Source organism: Camarhynchus parvulus, chromosome 3 (assembly GCF_901933205.1).
Source record: "Camarhynchus parvulus chromosome 3, STF_HiC, whole genome shotgun sequence".
NCBI lineage: Eukaryota > Metazoa > Chordata > Aves > Passeriformes > Thraupidae > Camarhynchus > Camarhynchus parvulus.
The window spans coordinates 26,822,619-26,845,799 of NC_044573.1; the positions used below are offsets into that span (position 1 = coordinate 26,822,619).

The window sequence follows — 23,181 nt, forward strand, 5'->3', positions numbered from 1 at the left end:
ATACTTAAGGATCACAACTTTCTGAACTCATTTCTTGAACAGGTTGTTCCTGTGCTCTTAAAATGTTTCTGTGCTTTATAAAAAACACCAAAAAATGTCTGGTCTTTCAAGTAGCAGTTGAACCACTTTTTTGAAAAAAAAAAAGATGAATATTTCTTATATTTCAAATTAATAGTTTCCTCTGTTAACTGTGTTACAGTTCCTGATCTTCTGAAGGCTACAGTGTTTTTCTAGATGAGTGTTAGTCTTGAAGCTAAATTTTAGGTTTTGCTTTACAATTTGATTTAATCTTTCATTTAATAAAACATGTTTCAGGTTATAGGGAGAATCTGAGTTAACATTAAGGAGCAGGTTTTACAGAAATGGCTAAACCAGCATTAATGGCTCACTGCTGCTGGTAGACATGGTTCTTTTCCCTTCTTCTCTTTGCATAAGACTGGAAATTCTCCTACCTCCATGCTATCACTTGTCTCTTCTGGCTTCTTTTTCCTCATTGAAGTGCTATTTGTGTCTCTGGTGCTTCCATCAATTAGCTTATGGTGAAAATGGAGGTCAGATGAATGTTGGAACTGATGCAAGGGCATGGGAGGGAAGCGAGAATATCCCTTTTAATAGGAGCAAAGCAGTGGTAGATTAGTTATCATGGACTATCACCCTTAGGGTGCCCTTTCTGTGGCTAAATTCTGTTCATGAGAAACAGCCTAGAAAGAACCGTACTCTTCAATAGCTGCCCTCTGACAAGTTTATCACTCAGTAATCATTGATTTAGGTTTGCTCAATTTTCTGTGGTGCTGCAGACTCTTCCTACATGAAATGCAGCCTCTTAAGCCATTACAGAATCCCAGAATAGGTAAGGTTAGAAGGAAGGGTCTGCAGTGGATGGTCTGGTCCAACCTCCCTGCTCAAGCAGCGTAAGCCATTCATGCAACTGAGTCTCTGCTTTCACAGGGCCAAAGAGCATTACTGGTTTTACTAGTCCCATGCAGCTGGCAATGGTGTTGTAAAGATTCATTTTTCTAGTCTGTTCCTTTGCTGCATCTTCTTGGATTTCCTACAGCCTGTAAGTTGTGTTCATCTGTATCAGATAGGAGCCCTTGGATACCAAGCAGCTTTCCAATACTGAATGAGCTGGTGTGTAGGTATTCAAGTGGGGCCACAGATTAGTGAGTTGTCTTTTTAGGTAGGACATCTGCCTATTGGTTAATAGGAATGCCCATTAGCTAACCAGTGGATTAGTGATTCATGGCTAGGGTCTTGCTGCAACAATCCTTTAGTGATAACTGGAGTCAGCTTTTGGATTGGATAGGTGATTTCAAAAGACATAGCATTTCTATATTTTGAGAAGAATTTAGGAGCTAACCAAATACATATATTTTTCTTAGAAAATTCTCATCCTGTGGGGGCTCACTTACATAACATGCACATGTGCTTCTTTGCTAGAATAAGCATTTCATTAAAATAGCTTTTATTTAACAGATTGCTTTATGTAAAATGAAGAAGATGTAGCCACATATTATCTATCTTGCTATCCTATTTCATCTTCCTGTGCAATGGAGTCTAGCACCTCGAAGATAAGAGTAGTGTAATAATCCAGTTAGCACCTCAGTTGTAATGGACTGAGGCAACTGATGCTCTTAAGAGGAAAGACCTGATTTTCTTATCAGTGCTTGTTCAGTCTCTGTAATGCATATCCTGTGCAGGTAGTCATAGTCTTACATTTCTGACTGTGTGAAGGGTTAGATATTATTACTTGAAACTTCTATGGTACATCTTGATCCTGTGTTTTGAATCATGGGCATTCCTGTTTTTGCATGGCACAAGGAAAGTGTGGTGTTGGTGGGTTTTTGGGTTTTTTTTTTTTTGTTTGTCTTGGTTTTGTTTTGGGGTGGGGTTTTTTGGTTAGGTGTTTTTATTTGGTTTTTTTTAACAAAACACTGAGTCATGAAGCTCGTGAGTAGAGACCAATAGAGCCTCTAGATTACTCATTAGTAGTCTTTAATACAAATGGAGAGCAGGTGTTGCAAAGGGCTGGACCCTTTGCTATCAGGCAGAGAAACATTTTCTTGTTATTGCTAGAGCAGTAACTCTAAACACAGTAATTTATAATCTCATTACCCTGAGGTGTTTTCTTTTTGGATATTGCTTATGGATCATTGTATTGGTACTGCTTAGTATCATGAGCAGTTAAAGGAATGTTGCATAGTTCATATGGTGTGCCCAGGTAAGAGCACACTCTGGCTCTTCGGGTGAGTTTGTTCTATTGCTAACAGTGGGTTGACTATCAAGCTGTTCCACTGTAATTTTTTGTTCTCCCAAGCACCATCAATTGGCATTAATGCTTCTTGATTGAAGTGTTTTTCAAACTGAGACTATGTACAAGTACACTTCCAAATTTCCAGAGTTTTAAGATACAGAAACTTAGTGCTGCTCTACATGGTTAGAATTCTTGACTAGCAAGCTAAAATGCCTAAAATGTGAAACTTGGCCAAGACATAATCAATGTATTTGCTGAGCAATTTGCTTTGAAGAAATTTAGTTCTGACATTTTAATGTTTATACTTACACTATCTTGCACACAAAAATTTCTGATGTATATTGATATTATACATATTTTTCATATATCAATTTTTGTGTATATTTATATATAACTAGACTCTTGTTGGTTCAGTTATACAAACTCAGCTAAACTAACTAAAGGATTTTTTTTTTGTCCCTTACCCCTGAGAAAGATCTTCCTACCTCAGAGGAACTGAGGGAGCTGAACCTGCAAGGCTAATGCTTTAAGGTTTTTTTTCTGGAGTTTTAATAATGTGAAAAAACCAAGGGCAGAATTTCAGAAAGCTTCAAAGCTTCACATTCACTGAAATCATGATTCTTAGCAGAGGTCAAAATATGTTTAAAGTCTTTTAACTTTTCTGGAAATCCCACTTAAAATTCCTCATACATCCTACTTGTAGCTAGAATGTTTCCAGGATGTTGGGGATTTTTAAACTTTTTTTAATACTTTTTTTAAAGATGCACTTTAATTTGCTGTGTTCATAAGTTGTCACTGCACATGCTGTATGTGTTCAATGTACAGAATATCCAGAACAGTCTTAGTTTAGATCTTCTGGCAATTTAGTCCATAATTTTAAAGTTATGGTAACACCTTTAAGCAAATTTTTGGTGGCATTAGAAAACCAAAATGTCAGTTGCACTGCAGTTTAGTGCTAGTGTTGATGTTGGGCTCACTGCTCCCATGAGAACCATTGGCTGTGCTGCAGCAGGGTCCTGCACACCAAGGCTTGGTGAGGGCTCACTGGCAGAACTTGCAGGTACAGAACCACAAAGCACAGGTTTCCTTCAGCTGGGAAGTTGAAATGTTTCTGATAGCTCTAGCTGGGTATAGTCTAGGATAAAGTTGCCTGTGGATTAAAGTGAAAACATGAAACAGGCTAGACCTACTGGCAGCCTTCCAGCTGCTTCTCCTTCTTCTTTGCAGGGTTTATGTTCTTTTACCTTCCCCAGGCCCAGCCTGGGGAACCAGGTGCTTGCTGCCAATTAGTCTTGTCAAGACAGCCCAGAGCTTCTCTTGACAAGCCTGACTGCTGACAGCAGCTGTGGGCTAGTCTTAGGCAGGATTTTAACTCCTTGCTTGCCAAACGTGCTTTGCAGATTAAATCCCCTGGTCTCATTCTGCAGTTATTCAGTTTTCTATTTTGTTAAAGTATATTCTGTACAGAAACTGATCTAAGATTTACAGTGGTGCTCTAGTGATAGCATTTACATGCCAAACTTCTGGCATGACAGAATGTGAGTTGGGAGTTAAGTCATTATGAAGGTCACTTTATAAGTTTGTGTTATTAGAACTGTCCATCTCAGGCCACCTTCTACTTGCTGTAAGCATAGCTGTAGCTGGGTAGCAGCTTGGGCTGTTACTCTTCTCAGTTGTTATGGTCTTAGAAACTTTTGAACTTTTGGGTCAATTTCACTTAAATTTGAGAGAATGACTGCTTTATTTTATTTTTCCTGCAAATTGCCTGAATGGCAATAATGCTTTTCTCTATGTGGTCACCATTCTAGGTACATTGCTAGAGAAAGACAAGTACAATTTTGGTTTTATCAGTTGATAAGTTTGTGTTGGAGAATATGATCTTTTGCTTGGTCAGGTTAAAAGGACACATGGGAAGTGGCTGGGTGCATGAGAAAAGCTCTGTGTCCAGGAGGTGCCTGTAAGCTGATGGGGGGGCACAGGTACAGGTGAGGGAGAGGCATTAGACAGGCTGTTGAGCTTTTGAAAAATGTAGTGAGAAGAAATAGGAGTGTTAAACCAGTATAAATTGACCCCAGAACAGAAGGATTGTGTTTGGAAAATAGGCCATTTGCAATTGAATGAAATGCTCTGTTTACAAAATATATTAAATTGGATGTTTTTACTGAGCTTGTCAAAGATGTGGGATGTGATTTGACTCATCTTTTCAACTTTGCTTCCAATTTCCTTTGCTTTTAGTGAGGCACAGCTATTAAGGTGTGCTTTTTCTTAACTCAGAACTTCCAAGAATTACATACAAATAACCATTAGATCACTCTTTTTATCAGTTTGATACCTATTTATATTTTAGGACTTTGTAGAGGAAGATATGCTTCATTAGTGTTCTTAGAAGTAGAAACAAATTCTTCTCTACTAGAGGAGAGCTCCATAACTTTTCTTGGAGTACTTATAGCTTTTGCAGAAGTCATCAAGAGGGCTGCTGTACTTAACTTGAACACTGACTGGAACCATTTATTCTATCCACATGAATTTTAAAAATGTATAGTGGCAGCTTCTGTGTGAGAAGAGTTAAATGTAGAAGTATGGGAATCATTACTACACTGAATCACCTAGGGTTCCCTTTCGTGGCAGGTACTTTACCGTGCTAACTTAATGCTTATTGTTTTTGGTGGGTTTTTTAAATGTTAAGGTGAGATTGAATTGCCTGCTTAGGGTGTATGGAGGTAGTTTAAAGGAACCCACTTTCATCTAATGTTGCTTGTGTGGACTTACACGCTATAATGAGTGGCTGCCATCAGGATACTGCCCTAAATGATTTGAAGGTTTCTTGACTTGGAATTGATGTGTGCCGTTGTCTTGAATTTGCAGTTTCTAACATAGAAATCTACCACTATGTGGAATTCTTGGTAAATCTGTATAGTGTTATTTCTGTTTCAATATCTGAAACTCATGTTTGCTCTGTGATTGTTACGTAATTAGAACTACCAGCTTTGCTCATGATGGTTATTACCTACTAGACTTGTGTAAGTAGAGGGAAAGAAGTATTTAAAAAGCAGTTGTCTCTAGTTTTGATTCAGTGCCGTAACTTTCTGTTTGTCTATTGATGGCTTGTCTGCTTCAGGGATTTCAGATTTTCTGAACAGCAAAGAAATGGATAGCAACTGTACAGTACTTTTCAATCCAGGGTGAACACACATAGTCCCAAAATTGTCCTTTTGGAAACCCAAAGCCTAGTAAGGGGCTTACAAGAATGTTCCCACTGTCTTGGAGCAGTGTTTTTGAACTGAAGTTACCAATGTGTAACTGGCAGAAGAAACTGGCAGAACATCAGCTGTCCAAGCTAAGACTGCTTTTTGCTCAATGCAAATCTGCACCAAGGAGGGGGAGGAGTTTACTTCTTACTCCGGGTTGGAGCAATGGTAAAATATCATTATTTGACTTTGACTTGACAGTCTGCCAGCTTAAGTGCTTGAAACTTTCAGCTTTCCTTGTGTTTTAGCAGAACTCATCAAGCCAACTCAGCATTTTATTTTCAAAGTAAAGGTTTTCAGTGGCTGAACTTTCAGTGCAAGTGTTCAAAGCAGAGCAGCATCTTAAATAGAGTCCTAATCTCTTTCTTTTCAGCCAGAGCCCCACAGTTGAGAATGGAGATTTCTCTTCAAAGTAGCCATCTAAGAACGTGATAACTTCAGCAGAACTAACCAGTGCTGCTGTGGAAGGAAGCAGTCTTGCCCTGGCTGCTGCTTCCTCCCTCCTCATCTGCTCCTCCCATGTGTGAACTTGAATGTTTGTACAGAAGTCATAAACCAGATGGAGTAAATGATTGAGACTTTTTCTGAGAATTCATTTTAGTCTGGATCAGTTCCTTGAGCTGGTTGACTGAGCAGCCATATGGTGTACAGACCACCTCCTGCACCAGCACAGGTGGCCAGGAAGAGGCTGACGCCATTTCTTTTGGTTGCAGTGCTGACTTTGGCCAATTCTATGTGTTGTTGGAATTGTAGCTCTGTATCCTTTACCTCTTTTCTGGCAGGTTTGAGTTTTGGTTTGGGGATTCGAACCTTCGTATTCATCTTCCTACGCAACTTCCAATTTATCAAAGCCTAATACTTAAAAACCAGTAGTACTTTATCCTAATAAGGCTTTCATGAGCACTTGATACACTTGGCCCCTTTACCTTGTTTAGTTAAAAAAAAAAAACAGCCACCTTTTCCTTCCAGGCCTCTAAATCAGCTCTTTGAGCTGTCTGCAGTGAGCACATTTTTGTGTGTGTAGAAAAATGCATGGTTCCTCTTGAGCCAACAAATTCCTTGTTTTTCAGAAACATTATCTCTAGTATTACAGTAGTAATTCATTATTTCTGGAATGTGCATTGGAAGGGAGGAAATTGCTTTGTAATCCTTAGTACTGCCCTTCCTTCCTCAAGTGGGTTGCTTCAGATGCAGGGGGTTGCCAGCCTTCCTCACTTTGAATAAGGTTGAGGAGCAGTGGTGGGACCTGCTCCCTCAGTGCATCCCCACAGCAGGAGCCTGCAGTGGGCATTTGGCAGCAAGCACGTAGGGCAGTGACCTCTTCAGCAAGCATCCCTTAATGGAAGCAATGTCTTTAACAAGAGTCTCTTGCCACTGCTAAGCAAATAATTTTAAGGAATGACACAAATAGAAGCAGCGTTTCCCTCCAATCTTTTGCTTGTATCTCTGTGGTCCATGCACCAGGGTCATGGAATGTGGTAGCCAGTTTGCCTGTGCAGGCTCCAGCTAATATTGAGCTAAACAGTGTGCAGGTTTCTGGGTTTAACTCCTGTCAGGTTACTGGGTTTTTGATGTGTAAGAGTTGGCTGGTTTTGTATTCCTTCACTGTTTTGACCTTGTTATCTTTCAGTGTTTTGAAGCTATCATCTTACAAAAATACCAAAACAAATCATCTTGTAGGTTCTTTTTTTTGAGCCTGTTCTGTAAGGTATCATACTTTTGTGAAGGTGGTACACTGTTAGAAGTTAATACTTTGAATATAATAAACCATACTGAGTAAATTTTAAATTGGGTGATCTGTGAGAGTGAAACGAGTGTATTATCTTTCAGACAGAGCACAGCCTTGACTTTGAATAGTGTTCCTACAAAGTCACAAGATCTAGGCAGAGCTTTCTGCCTATGACATTTCTGGAAAGAATGGTCTGAGTTTTCACAGTAATCTGTTAATGTATGGTATTTTAGGATTGCAAAGAAGTTGCAAGTGTAGCTTTATCATATTGCTTAAAATTTCTTTGTTGTCTCAGCATTTGTGCTCTCAGCGTACTTGAAGACTACACTCATGCAAACTTCATGCATTTGAATGTCTCTAAATTTACTACAAATGGGAATATAGCACTAATGTATTGCTGCTCATTGCTTCTGTATATAATGAATAGAGTGCTTATTATCTGTTATTTTTAAGATCATTTATGCCAGTTCAAAGTAGGTAGAAATAATTTTTAGTTTAAAAGAGATTGTGTTAAGAACATCAGTAGAACCTCTAGTTTTCTTAGAAGAAATAATTGGGGTTTTTTTCTTAGAAAATCTACAAATGGTTGAATTCACTTTGTGGATTTTGATGGAATGAAATGGATTTCCTGTTTAGGCTGGAATAACCACTGGCGGTGCTCCTTTGTAAAACTAGGATGTCTTTAGAACCAGTTCAGAAACAATTTTTATTTTGTCAAGCTTAGTGCTGCCACAAGAAATCTGTGAAACCACACATCTGTTGCACATTGATTTAAAGTAATTTAAAATCACTAGGTTGAATTTTAAATACTTTACCAGTGACTCAACTTTTGTTCTAATGCAAGTCTGAGATGTTTAACTGAGACAATTTGCCCAAATTCAAGGAACTGTTTTCCATTAGGGAAGGCTGGTTCCCAAAGAAACTACTCCCTCCTGGAGCCACCTGGCAGTTTGTCCAACAGGCTGTGTCAGCTGGCTGGCAGTGCTAATGTGATAGGTGGTGTATTGACTGCTCATGTTTCTGAGCAGAACTGAGAAGAATGGGGATATATAAAGCTAGTGCCATGAAGCATGACACTTCAGGATAAGCATCCATGTGGGTTTTTTGAATTTTTGATGAGTTAAAATGGTTTCCATGCAGCCCCTTTGCCACCTGTGCCCAGTAAAACAGTATCACTGGTTTTGTTTGCAGTGAAGATGAACTTCAGAGGGCTGAATGAGCTAATAATGTTCCAAGTAAGGTTTTGTTTAAAGTTGAATAGCTCTTATTCTAGCAACTTCACTTTGCATTTGCTCTGTTAAGGCCTTGCACTGACAAATTTTAATAGGTTTTACTGTCTTGTGTCTGTAGATTTGCTAGGAACATAATACAGAACAAAAGAAATGAGAGTAAATGTTACACTTGCAGAAGAACTGTACTTGTGCTTTGATCTTCATGTGGTATAAATACTTTGTACTTCTCACTCTGTTGCTCTCTGAAAAGGTTACTTTAATGGAATCTCAATAGCAATAGTGTGGCCTAACTTTAAAAATGTTTCAGCAATTTTAGTGCCTCCAGAAGAGAACAGAAACCAGTAATACTTGGACTTTGCTGCCATTGCTCTGGAGTTTCTAACTAGGAATATTAACTTCTAATATCCACCTAGTGATTGCTCAACCCTGTAGCTTTTCGTTGAAGTACATGTGCATCACATTTCAATATTTTTCTTCCTGTTCTGTGTGTAAAGCTTTAATATAAGTTCTCAGTAGTTTCTTTTAACTCTTACTGCTATTCTGGGCTTGAATGTAGCATGGAGAAGCAAATTAGTCTTCTCTGTTCTGTTACTGTTAGATTTCTGACAGTGGTGTGAGCATGTTAAATCCCTCAACTCCTCTTGGATTTCTGAAAAACAATGATGATTATTTTAGGGAAGTGCTGACCTACTCTTTTAATAAAGAACTTGTCTTGTATTCCACTTTCCCATTTTTAGAATCATGGTTCATATTGCTCTTGCTTCACAATCATATAACATCCTTGTGGAGATTACAGCAGTTGCTTACCTGGAAAAGTAATATTAGAAAAGTGTGTATTTTTAGCTGCCTTTTGATGTGATGTAGCAGCTGGAAACAAGGAGGAGAGACAGTATGTGGTGATCTGACAGCACTGCCAGCCACAACTTGAGACCAATATGTGGGGAAACCATTTCGTAGGCTTGATTATGCCCATTGTGCCTGGCACTTCAATGATGCAGATACCATGACTTTGCTCTTGGTTGTCAAAAGTTTTATTTCAGAGTCCTCCCTGTTACTGTACTTGACAAATGTTGTTAATGTATAGAAAAAGCAAGTTCTGTGAAGCTTTTTGTTTATGTTAATATGCATTAAAAATACATAAAGAGGAGGCAGTTACATGGACACATTTCAGAAATAAATAGTAAAATATCCCCTTGATGTCAGTGATTAACTGTAAATGTCTAAATGAAAAGATATTCTAACTATTAACAAAATTTCTGCTTTTCCCTTTGTAGTAAACATGTCCACAAGTCAAAGAAGGAATCTAGCAAGTTCATGTTGAGGTATATTCTCAAGACAAGACACAGTGACTCATTTGCTTTTCTGGGTAAGAAAGGTATCTTTATTCTCTTGAGTGTGACAAAAAGTACTTAACCTTTTAAATTTAACTTCTGAAAAGTACAGTCTGTCAAGCCAGTATGCTGGGGGGTTGTGGGTGGAGTGTTTTGTTGGTTTTTATTTTTGTTTGTTCTTGAAGCTTTCTGGGCACATGTAGAGAACTTTCCACCCTAAGACCTTTTAGACTAGTAGTGCAAAGGAAGAGCAATAAAGAGCAATTTCAGAATAAAAGACACCACTGAATAGCATGTGATTGTTTGGATAGAAAAGTAATTCCAGTTCATTGTCACAAAAATGTGTACATTTTCTAGCCTGACTTGCCAAGGGAATGGAGTTTATATAGTATCTCATTCTTTTCTCTTCCCAAAAAAATTAAATATCTCTGACTAGGAAGAGAATAAAAACTTACAACTTGAGACAAAAGTCTAGAAGTCAACCCTATATATATTGTGTTGACAGGCTGGCAGCCAGCAAACATGTGCTCCTTCATGGTCAGCATGGGTATTCTGAGACACCACAAACAGCTATGATCATTGCAATGACATGATACATGTTGGCTGCTTCCTGCAAATTTGTATGTGGTCTGACTTTAGTAGTTCTGCTGCTCCTAGAGTTTCCCCAGCTTGATCCAGACAACTCCAGAACAAAAAAGAAGTTAAGGATTTTTTTTATTTTAATCAGGAAGGCGTGCTTTGCTCATTTGCTTACAGTCTTTATGTATACATGGAACTGTGTAGCATCTTCTATGTGTAACATTGCTCTGCAAGTGTCTGCCTCCTTAATAACCACGTGGGTGCTGTGCAGATTGTCCTTTAGCTCTGTTGTAGGTAATTCGTACCAGTAACCTTCAGAGACTGGAGGCCTGATCTCCCCAGCTCCCTCATCCACACTCAATTCTTGTGGTCTTAGTGCAGCTGGGTACTTGGCTCACTGGGTTTGCTGTATCATCTGATGATGACAGTGAGAAAGAAAGCTTTTGGGTTTTGTTCCTATCCCAGTCAGGTGTTACAATTCATTCTCTTTCATGTTTCTCATGTAAGCTGTGCCTCTCTGACTCTTCTCCAGTCTCAGTGGATTCTGCTATAAAGTTGTAGACTTACAGCTATGCTCCTGTTGTAAGGACTTGTAGGCTGGATCACCAGAGCATTGCCTACTTGTTTATCATCCACTTTGTCATGAGCCCCAGTGCATTTAGTCACTGCTTCAGATTCCTGTCCAGTTATGAACAGAAAAGCAGTACAGCAACTGAGTGTTGCTGCAAAATAATCTGTTTCCAAAGAACAGAGCAGTTTCCATAAAGAGTTAAATTAGATAAGATTATGTATTTTAGTCTTTTAAGTTTAGCACTTCTCTCAGAACTTAATTAGATCTAATTTAGTTTGGCATTGCCTGACTTTTTTTAGTACAGAATTAGCCTGTTTCTCTCTGTCCTAGGGCAGTCCTGTAATTTTGGCAGTCTTGTTCCAATTATCAAACTCAGTTTCTAAAGATGTAGTTTCAGAATACACACTGCTAATGTTTTTATCTTTTTACAGTATCTTCATGATTCACTGTCATCGTGTTTCTGCTGTGGAGCTGCTTTCTTTTTAAGTGTTCTTACTAAAGATAGAAAAGCTCCTTGGGCTCTTTCATTCTTTTATATCTTAAGTAATAAAGCCGACCATTGGTTGCTGGGTTTTTTTCAGCTACTTCATGTGGCTTATATTAATGTATCAGAGACTTTAAAATTCTAAAATTGTCTTTTGGTGATTGTCTCATCTAATAAGGATGAATGCTTTTCTCCTCCCTAAATTTCTATTTTTGTGCTAATTCTTTTAATCTTACAAAGCTATATCTTAGAATTTATGTGGTGTGCAGCTGGAGCTTTTGTTTTTACATGGTGCATCTGGACATTTGCAGTGCACTTGTTGGATTTTACTAACAGCTCTCCTAGTTTGGAGTGACTTGAACAGTTCTTATTCAAGATTTGTTTTACTGCTGCTTATTGGAAGCTTATCAGGGAGTCATACCTAACATTTGATTTAAAAATTCTTTCTTAAATGAAGGATTTTAGATTGTGTATTTCCTATTTATCAAATACAACTATGCAGACCTACCTACATGCCTACAGAAAATTGGAGGGCCTACTTGTAAATGAAATGTTTGTAATTTCCTAAACACTTTCTTTGTGGCGATTTTACTAAATACTCATTTAGAAAATATTCAGAAATATGGATATTTTTCTAAATGTTGAAATGGTGTGATGCATCTTGCTTCCCTGTAACCCTACAAAGACTAGGGCACTTATTTTAAAATGTATTGCATTCAGTTAATAATAGTCATCTTGGGTTTGTAACTTAAATGATAACTGAAGATGTATCCTCATGTTTTGAAACTATATTTTTATTTTAATATTTCTTCTCCTCTTGATTTAGATAACATAATCCATGGATAAAGTGGGAAAGATGTGGAACAATTTCAAATACAGGTGCCAGAACCTCTTTAGTCATGAGGGTGGAAGCCAAAATGAGAGTATAGTTGTGAACTCCAATAATTGCTCATCTGGTAAAGAGAAAGCCATCCAGATAACTGACTTGACTCAACAACAGCCCAGCAGCCCTTTGAGAGAAAACATTGCTTTGCAATTAGGCCTAAGTCCTTCAAAGAATTCAGCAAGGCGGAACCAAAACTGTGTCACAGAAATTCCTCAGATTGTTGAAATAAGCATTGAGAAAGAGAATGACTCATGTGTCACCACAGGAGCCAGGCTTGCTCGAAGGGACTCTTATTCTCGGCATGCTCCTTGGGGTGGGAAGAAGAAGCATTCCTGCTCTACCAAAACACAGAGCTCCTTAGATACTGAAAAAAGATTTGGTAGAACACGAAGTGGTTTGCAGAGGAGGGAGAGAAGATATGGGGTGAGCTCTGTCCATGACATGGATGCGGTATCCAGCAGGACAGTAGGCAGCCGTTCTCTGCGGCAGCGTCTCCAAGATACCGTTGGGCTGTGTTTTCCCATGAGAACTTACAGCAAGCAGTCCAAACCTCTGTTTTCTAACAAAAGAAAGATCCACCTCTCTGAACTAATGCTTGAGAAATGCCCTTTTCCTGCAGGCTCAGATCTGGCCCAGAAGTGGCATCTGATTAAACAACACACAGCACCTGTGAGCCCTCATTCAACTTTCTTTGACACATTTGATCCTTCCTTGGTTTCCACAGAAGATGAAGAAGACAGACTCAGAGAGAGACGTAGGCTTAGTATTGAAGAAGGGGTTGATCCCCCTCCCAATGCTCAAATACACACTTTTGAAGCTACAGCACAGGTAAATCCATTGTATAAACTGGGACCAAAGTTAGCCCCTGGTATGACTGAGCTGACCGGGGACAAAACCATAACACCTCCAGGGAGCTGTGACTCTGAAGAGGACACGACGACGCTTTGCCTGCAGTCGCGCCGGCAGAAGCAGCGTCAGATGTCGGGAGAGAGCCATGGCCATATCAGCAGGCAGGGGGCTTGGAAAGTGCACACTCAGATCGATTACATCCACTGCCTCGTGCCAGACTTGCTCCAGATCACAGGTAACCCGTGTTACTGGGGCGTCATGGACCGCTACGAAGCAGAAGCACTTCTGGAGGGGAAACCCGAAGGCACTTTTTTGCTCAGGGACTCTGCGCAGGAGGACTACCTCTTCTCGGTGAGCTTCCGCCGCTACAACCGCTCGCTGCACGCACGCATCGAGCAGTGGAACCACAACTTCAGCTTTGATGCCCACGACCCCTGTGTGTTCCACTCCTCCACCGTTACGGGGCTTCTGGAACACTACAAAGACCCCAGCTCTTGCATGTTCTTTGAACCCTTGCTCACTGTATCTCTGAACAGGACCTTCCCCTTTAGTCTGCAGTATATCTGCCGGGCGGTAATCTGCAGGTGCACTACGTACGATGGAATCGATGACCTTCCTCTACCCTCAATGTTGCAAGACTTTCTAAAGGAGTATCACTATAAACAAAAAGTCAGGGTGCGATGGCTGGAGCGGGAACCTATAAAAACAAAGTAAATGGAAATCAAAATAAGCTTCTGGAACGTGCTTTTTTTTTTGTGTATTACAGTTTAACTGCAGCAAGCGCACCGATGGCGTCTAGCTTTTCTGCAATACCCTATTTAAGCTGAGTGTTAGTATCCTGTCAGATGCTGCCTGCTGTTAATCAAACTAAGTTGTGATGCCTCTTGGAAACAATAAGCAGACACAATTCTGCACGTTTTTCATTAAGGCCTAATGAAAATATTTTTGCTAATTTCTAAATATTTTGTTTCCCTTTTATAGCTGTAGTAATTGGATGAAGAAACTATGAGGCATTTCCCATGGGGCATTCATTTAATGCTGTTAAAAGAAAGGCTTTATCGAAGGGGCATTTTTGCTAATATTTGAAGTATTTTTTTAAAATTCTCTTCTTGAAAACTTTCCTCAACTCAAAGTAATAATTTAGCTCACAAACAAGTTTCCAAATACTAGTGAATATTTTCTTGTAATGAAGAGCAGTTCATTAGAAGCAGTCCATTAAGAGTTAATGGTGCTTTGAGGCTAACAGATGAATCATGCTTTTCACAGTGTATGTTTCCTAATCACTAAGACTTGAATATGCCTGCTCAGTACTGTAATTCTGTTACAAACACTTGGAGATTTAAGTGGCATTGTTAGCAAAAGTAATACTGTCTCAGACAGTTAAAAATACCTTCCAGTGTGAATTGCTGCTTCTGTGGCAGGACACAGACTTAGATTATTGCTGTGAAACAGAAGGTTGTGGGTTTTTTCCAAAACAGATTTTGGTGTCCTGGCTGCTAGTAACTTACAATGGAAGGTAATAGTGACAAGAAAAAAAATTCTTAATTATTTAAAGTTGTCTGATATTTTTATGGAGAACATGACAAGTGGTTGAATTATTATAATCAGAGTACAAAATCTGACATATCTGAAGCAAATGTCAGGTTTCAAAGGTACTGGTACACTTTATTTGTAAATATCTTTCCATCTGCGCTTTTAAAAATGTTTTAAAGTAATATGCACTGATGATAGTTTCAACAGATTACTTAGAAACAAGATTCTAACTTCTGTTTGCTTATTTACTTGGAGATGGAACTTAAAAGTAGTTCTATCTTAGATATTTTGCACTAAAATCTTGTTGGAATGCCCTGACCCCTGTTTAATGTTTTGTACCAATTCTGAGTGCTCCCTAGTTTCTTTACCAGCTGCTACAGTATTTGATTCCTTCCTTCTCTACAGCAGTGACCTGTGCGAGGTAGGAAACATTTTGGCTGCAAGTACAATAAACGTTATTCTTGTATGCTACACTAACCCTTCTATTGATGTATTTTTCTGCTTGCTGTGCCTTGTTCTGGCTTTTTGTGCTAATAAAGTACAGTATGTTCAGTGTTATACTTGTATATCTGCTCTGTTTTTATATATTCACCTAACTTGTAGCAGTTAAATGAATTTTTAATAGGCTTTTCTTAGTATTTAGGATAGGTAATGCACAAGTACTGTGCAGTTGAGTATTAGTTGGTCAGCACACCTCACTCCTGGTTTTTGTTACAGCAACTTGACAGTGTACACCATTGAAAAACGTTTCTGTAGTCACTGCAAGGTAGTGGACTTGTCTGCAGGCATAGAGCATTTTACAGGTTTTTGTAATGCAAAGGATAAATGTTAAGCAAAAAGTGTTCTAAAACATTATTGATCCCCTGTAATGGTTGCTGAAGGTGTTTCAGCTTGTTGTATAGGTAACTGCTAAGATTAATATTTTGATACTCCCCACTGAGGAATGCTTATTCCTGTAAATTGGCAGTACAGCAGCGGCATTTGTTCACTTTTAGGCTATTTTGATAAATAGATGTACACACAAGCTGGCCAAATGTCCTGTTTTTACCAAAGAATACTGTCAATTTATGTTGGGGTATTTTTTTAGTTTAAAAAAAAAACTCAAGAGTGGAGAGGTGCAATTTTTGTTCTATCAAATATTTATCCCAAGCTATGATAAACCAAAGTATTTGACAACTTCATCTGAACCTAAGTAATGTATACGTTTATGTTGGTAGAGCCTAAAGCTTTTACATCAATGGTGTTGTCATTATTCCTGAACTCCCAATGCACCTGAAGAGGAGTGATTTAAATAATTTTGTAATGACTGGAACAGCACTACAGAATAGCTCGTACTGCGAGGGGTTAATCTGAAGCACCCAGAAAGCACTTTAAAACATGTGTTTATATGCTTGTGGAAAGTTTGTGATCCCGTTATGCATTCTTTGTAGTAGATTATCTTCTTTCATGTGTTAAAAGACTTCAACTGTTAAAATGGAACTTTGTTTAGAGTATGTAAATACTAAGTTTATGTAATTATGTGTACAACTGTGCTCTTGGTCTCTTAAGTTTTGAATTGTGTATGTGTCATTGGATATGCAACTCTTGGTTTAAAATCTGCTCTAAGCATAAAAAGAGGAAAAAGTCACCAGCATGAAATTGCACCTAAGTGTACCTTCACTGTGTCGTTTTCACTGTTCCCTCAGTCGGATCTGAATGCCAGATGAGTTTACTTAAATTCTTGCTTTCAATATTAGTGTCATACAGTCAGCCTGCAACCAAGCTTTGTCCTGGTGCAGGGACCTGTCTTTCATTTACACTCGTTGCAGTTGCTTGTCATGAACTAGCTGTGCCATTGTCAATGTGGTCAGGAATACACATTAATCTAATTTTTAATCATGTGGTGGAATCTTTGGGAAAACAAAAAATAAAAACCCCAAACCCTTATTTCAGAAAGTTTGCTCTTGCATTTGTATAAATAATCTTTATGGAGAGATTTGTTCCCCTGAAATACACAAAAAAGGAATTACCTATTTCTTTACAACCTTTTTAAAGCTCTGCTTCACTGAAATATACAGAATAATTTGCTAGTGTGGTTATGCTAAAATGAATCACTTTTTAAATTTTGATGGACTTGAGTGTTGACTATTCCAGTTGCAGTGTATTTCTTAATGAATACATTTTCAGTTCTAAAGGCATTAAAATACTAGTAGGTGGAGAATGCAAATAGTTGATTTCTCATTTGTTTCTCATTCTGGTTTCATTTAGAAAACCTTAAACATGTCTTAAAGAGGTGCACAAACCCAGCTTTATTTGTTTTTAGTGTAACAGTAGGATTCAATGTAAAAAGGTACGCTTGTATTATTCCAATCTAATTTGGTTACATGACAGATGAGTTTTTGAGCCTCAGTCTTGTCAAGTGTTTTTTTGAGGTGATTCTCATTTCAGCAGAAAGAGCTATAGAAAGTGCTTACTCTGTAGGAGGGTTTTGTGAGGAATCTTACCAAAGGTATTTTATGTCCCTGTGGAAATGGAGAAAGGAAAATATACTATGTTATGAGTATCCAGGAAGGATCTATGAGTTTAGGATCTCTTAGCAGTTTTATCAGGTCTATGGTGTTTATCAGTTTTAAATGCATAACTCTTGAAAATACTTGTAAGGCAAGTACACTTGTCCAGATAATTTAATTGTCAGAATGGAAGTTGTGAAGAAAATGTGTTGCTAATTAATGTTTTGCATTTATGTACTTTTAAATTTTATTCTCATTTGAAGACTTGCTGCTTACAAAATGATAGTCCTTAAATCAGAAGCATAGAGTTGTGAAAAGATGTCTGTTTTTCTGTAGTGTTTGACAATATGAAGTCAAGCCTTACAGATGTTACTCAAATGCTTAAGTCCGTGTTTAACTTTAAGGTTCGGCACTACTTAGAAACAAGCAAATATTCTGAATTTCTGTAGTAAAAAACCTGTTTGCTCCAGTCTCCATGTGCAAGCCAAAATATTTGCAGAATGCTTTAAAGCTGTTCTCTGCTGCAGAATTGCAAGACAGAAATTGTCATTGTCAGAAGTTGCTGAGTACCAGAGAGATATATCTGCAGGCATCATGCTTATTTTTTTTTCCAAAGTTATCTTGAAAGACAGTATTTAATGGAAAATATGAACTGAATCTTAGTTGATTCTTTTTTAAAATAATGTTTCTCCATTTAAGACATTTAAAACTCACATTTAAAATTATGAAAGCACTTTTTGAGCCTCATTTTCTGAAAGTTTTGTTGTGAAGTGAGCATGTGTGTGCCAAACCTTAGTCTGCAAGTATCTGGCACATGTATATTTATATGTTAATAAGATGCCTCCAAGCATGTTTACATTCATGGTCTTTTTTGAAGCTACTGAAGTACACCAATATGGTGAGCATTAATATATTGGATTCTGTCTGTTTTCTGTCTGTGTATGGCATGCTTTGCAATTAAAAGGACTATTTTATTTGTATCTTCACCTGCACTTATATATTATGACCAGTTGATTGGTGTGTTTTTTCCTGTTGTCATCACACTTACCTTTACAGTTGTCTCTGGACTGTGACCAAAGGAGATTTTTCATACCTGTTTAAGTAGAAATCAAATCAGTTGGCTTTTAAAGTATTAATTCCTATGGAGCATGGTGTAACACTGCTAATTGCTCTTTTCCTTTTTGCAGTATTGATGTAGAGAGAGTAATTTAGCTTGACCATGAGTTGTATCTGTTGAATGTAGTTGACTTCAAATGTCTGAATTTTAAGCTTTTTTTTTAATTGAAAATGCTCCTGATGAGGACTTTGAAAAGGAAAAGGTTTGATGTTTTTATATCAAAATACCTAAAGTGAATATTTTGCAACGAGATAAGGATCTGTTGAAGATGCTTTTTAGAAGTTTTCCCCTGTCACTGTCTTAAATCAAGACTCTTTAAAAAAGAAAAAAAATCAAATCCCAAACAATCTCTTGATGACTTAAACCTTACAATCTTTTGAAAACTGAAAAGAAATCTGGTGCTTTTACTTAATTTGCTTGCATATTGCCAGACTGATTTAAGAATAGTTGTTTCAAGAAGCAAATTAAATCTGTTATTTCAATGAAGCATTGCCATTTATGATTTTATAAAATATTCCATTTACAAAAATTGTCTAACAGGATGTTAACCTGATCCTGTATTTGTTGTTATCAGGGTAACTATTATGTGTATGCTTTTCAAGCTGAGTGTTCACTTTGTAAATTTGCATTAAGGCTACAGCTGTTACCAGCGAGGTTCCCTAGGGCCAACACAATGAATTTATGAGCTGAAGCTCATGGTGCTTGACCCTTTTTTGTCTTCAGTAGGAAAAAAAGTGTGTAACTCTGTGCAATACAGCTCGTGTTACAAATTTCCATGTTAAGCACACAGCTATGCTGACAAGCAGAAACATATCTGAACTTGCTTGTCTGGAGTAAAGCAACCTCTCTGACTTCTCAGCAGGAGCTGTAACTTGGTGGCACGTTGGCAAAGAGGAAGCAGAAATAGGTTTTGCTCTTCCCTGAGCAGCTGTTAACTGAACATGGGGTGTGCTTCCTGTGTGATAGGGTATCTGAACTCCTTGAGCCCTGAGAATTTTAATAGCGTTCGGAAGATACAGGAGCACTTGGCTGCTTTGCCACTTCTTGCTTTCGTACTTGTAGTTTTGCAAAAGCTTGAAGAGATATATTTATTAAAATTGAATCTATGTAGTCACCAACTGTGTAAGCACTGCTATGTACTATCTTTACAGAGATATCAAATTCCTACACAACTATATTTAAACTGTTTTGGGAAAATGAATAATGACACTGTGGGCACAAATTAATTCAGATTGCACTATAAACTTTCTTACCAGAAGCCTTCATTCTTACAAAGAACTATGCGACCCCTACACAGAAACTGTAGCTTTGGTGGCGCGCTCTTTGGTAGGTGTCCAAAACAGCGGCATCCAGACGGTCCCTGGACCTTTTCTGACATTCCAGTTGAGGGGCCTGGCAGGCCCGCTGGGCACTCGAGGAGTTGGCTGGCAAGCACGCTGTACTGAGCGTCACCCGATGCCAGCACCTTGTGTAACTCTGCTGGTTTAGGTCTCCCCAGCTTAGATGGTTTTTAACTCACTGCAGCTTAAATGTTTCTCCACCCTGCCTAATTTGTCTTTGTTATTTGGTTGCCAAACTGTCTTGCATTTTAATAGAGTAAGAAAATAATGTGATTTATGGCTACCCAACCAGTGTATTAAGTAATATGGCTCTGTCTTAATAAACGGGGTATAAACTGCCATATTGTTTTCTTTTTATATTTGTTTGGGAGCAAAAAGTTGTGGGTTTAATGAGTTTATTTTAAGTCCATGCTGTAAATGCATAGTTTTACAAATATTTAGTTGCACATGTCAAGAACAATAAGTAATCAGTAACTCATGTTAGCTATAGTACTTTTCTGTTTCACCTAAAATACTTGAGTGAAGAGATCCACAGACTGATAGTTGTTGTTTTCAAAAGTTTTATCACTCTCTGAAATTCATCAATTAGTTTAGTGAGCTTTCACTTAAATCGCTTAGTGTTTGTCTCTCCAGCTGTGGGCTAAGGACATGTTTTTGTGACATAGATGTGTCTTCAAGAGCACAGCCAAACTCAGGAACAGATGTAGATGTCATCCTGTAAACAGAGAGCATTTCTCCTCTGTGCCTGATGGGAGCTGCTCCCAAAGCAAATTAGTGCAAACCCTATAGCTAATTATGAAAACTGAGCAAAATGCTGCTGGTGAGCAGTTCTAGCTGGGCACAGCAACAACCATGTGACAAGCTGAAGAAGTGTTGTGGGCTGCTCTGTGGAACTATTTTGGGCTTCTTAATGTGTTAATTATATATTTTCTAGACCACTGCTCCTAAAAATACATTTAGTCTAGGCTTCATTGGAGTATTTATATCTCATCACTGGTGAACTAATAGAAAACTGAAACCCTGAAAACAAACCATGTCGTTTTGGCTGTTTTATATAGAGATTGCCCTTGTAGTTTTAGCTTCATTGGTACATGGAGAAACCTATGTGTCTTAAACTCACCTGAAATAAATCCATAATTGATTAAGAAATGAAAGTTATGGAAATTGATTTGCCTGTTGTAGTGGTGGGTTTGAAATATTAAGCTCAAATTATGTAAAACTTATGGCAGATATCTTAATATTATATTAAGTATTTTATGTATTTAGCTAAGGAAAATACAGACACAGTAATACTTCAAAAGGGTTTCAAAACACCAGGTGTTCTGAAGTTAAAGTTCCTAAAATCAGTATCTTCTGCATCACTTTCCTAGGGAAGGGAGTTTTAGGAGTCTCTTAGAAAGCTGCTGTGTTGTGACTTGGCAGGTATCTAGAAGAGAACATGTCAGTGTATAGAATAGATGTAGGAGAGGCCCTGCAAAGAACTTGTCTGTTACACTAGCACAAGTTGTGCAGGGCAGAATCCATTCCTACAGGGGTTTTCTTGGGCTTCTAAGGGTCCAGTAAGCATTTATTTGGTTTCCTAGATTGAATGCAAGAGTTGTAGGCACAGTAGAGATTGCTGAAGTGACACTGCTGCCACTGAACACAGAGGACCTGGACAAATAAATCCATAAGGAAGGTTTGTGTTGTCACTTCACCTCTGAAGCAGCTGGTGGTGTGAGGAGCATTAGGGTGGTTTCACATCTGAGCTTCCCAACATCCGATAGCTTGGGTGTGGATGAAATAATGTTGGCATGACCTGCTTGGAAGACTGTTTTCACTTCACTTTCCCATCAGGTGTTGTGGGGTATCTGGGAAGTCAAAGTTGTAAACCTTCAGTGGGGGTTTCACAGCTTCTCCTGAAAAGTTACCAATGAATAAAAATTTCCATTTGCAGGGTTTCTGATCTTCAGAATAGCATTAGTTGTAGCTCTCATCCATTACTTTAGTAGGAATACGTAAATTCACCTTGATTTCAAGAGTGGGACAAAGACTTCACAAGACCACAAAGAACTGCTTGGAATCAGACTGGCTGGACATGGGGCAAGTGGGATGTGTTGCTGCTCAGGTTTCCCTTCCGTGGAAGAAGAGTGATGATACTGGATTCATCTGTGAAACAGTTTGTGCTCTGGTGAGGAGCACAACGTGTGTGACGCTCTCCCTTCAGCAGGCAGTAGAGCTGAGGTAGGTGTGTGTGTCTGCACTTGAGTGGTTTTGCTCAGGGATGGCTGACGTGATGTACACAATACATGCAATGGTGTGGCACTGAGTGCCAAATGCCCTTTATGGCCTAACCCAGCCTTTGTTAAGCCATACTTTGAGTTTTCCCATGTAAAGTGGTGTTCGCTCCTTAGAAGCTCCATTATGGAGACACTGGCTTTTGCCTTCTTGCTTTTGTGATTTTATTTTTTGTGTCCAATCTGATAAGGCTGATAAACCTGCAAGCAGCGTGTGAGGAGAATTTCCTGGCATGAGCCGAGGAATTGCTGAGATTGTTATCATTCTGTACTACAGGAGCACCCTGTTTTATTTATACACCATTTGTCTTCAGTTTCATTATGTGCCAAGAAGAAAAAAGACAGACTTTCCCTTCAAGTGGTTGCTTGTATAACCATTCATACTATGGGCGTGTGGCTGCCTTGATACTTCAGCTAAATGCTTTTCTGCCCTAGCAGTGCTTGTGACGATGCTCTCCTCTCCACCCCCAGCCTGGCACACGTTGTGTGCTTATGGTTGGAGGATGCTTCCATCCTTGTTCTTCTAAATCCTTGTTCTTCTAAATGTCCATTGGAGCCTGAGCTATCCAGCTTTTCTTTTAAACTGCAGGTTTGCTTTCCTGACTTTGCGGGCATGGCTTTGCATGAAGGCTGTGGCTTAAACTGTTCCAGATGTGGTGGAGTCAATGCTGACCATCAGATGAGTGCTGCCAGTGTTTATGCTGTTCAGGAAAAAGGCACTGGGAAACATTCTGTGAGTAGGGTTTTAACTCAAGTGTTTGCAAGAAACAGCAACAGCTTCAGCTTTTTTTTTTTCCCCTAAATGATTTTAGCTTCATCTTGATTCCATACTTAAAGGAGTCAATCTATGTGCTGGATCACCTCAACTATATGCGTGTTTTTTTGTTTGTTTGTTTTGTTATATTGGAGGGTAAAGGAAAAGTGCTTGTAAATAGTTCCAGCACAAACTTCGAAAGAGCTATTTCCAAGACTGGTATCTGTGTCACTTTAAGACCTCCTTAAATTCTCAGGTGTCTGGTATCTCTGGCTGGAATTTAAGACTGGCACGGGCTCCAGAGATACAGTTTCCCAGAGAGGTCGAGCACCGCCCTGAAGCACTACTTGGCTGCAGCCCTTGGTGCATGCCTTGGAAGTCACTTTCCAGCAGGTCATCACTTGCTGCATGCACTATGTGCCTCACACACACTGGTGCCCTCCAGAGCTTGCCCCGAGTCGGGCTTTCTGGCAGTTTTAACTTCTTCACAAAGCTTCCATTTCTAATCC

General features: G+C 38.7%; 1 protein-coding gene across 1 annotated transcript in view; it reads left to right on the top strand.

The window, feature by feature from the left end:
* The window catches only part of SOCS5 (suppressor of cytokine signaling 5), a 32,912-nt gene extending 14,127 nt beyond the window's left edge, over positions 1-18,785 (top strand). Inside the window, exons 2-3 of the mRNA XM_030944730.1 lie at positions 9,738-9,829; positions 12,255-18,785. Of these exons, the coding sequence (XP_030800590.1) occupies positions 12,267-13,877 (1,611 nt within the window). The 5' untranslated portion in view covers positions 9,738-9,829; positions 12,255-12,266 and the 3' untranslated portion in view covers positions 13,878-18,785. The remainder of the gene's footprint in view (positions 1-9,737; positions 9,830-12,254) is intronic.
* Positions 18,786-23,181: the final 4,396 nt, after the last annotated feature.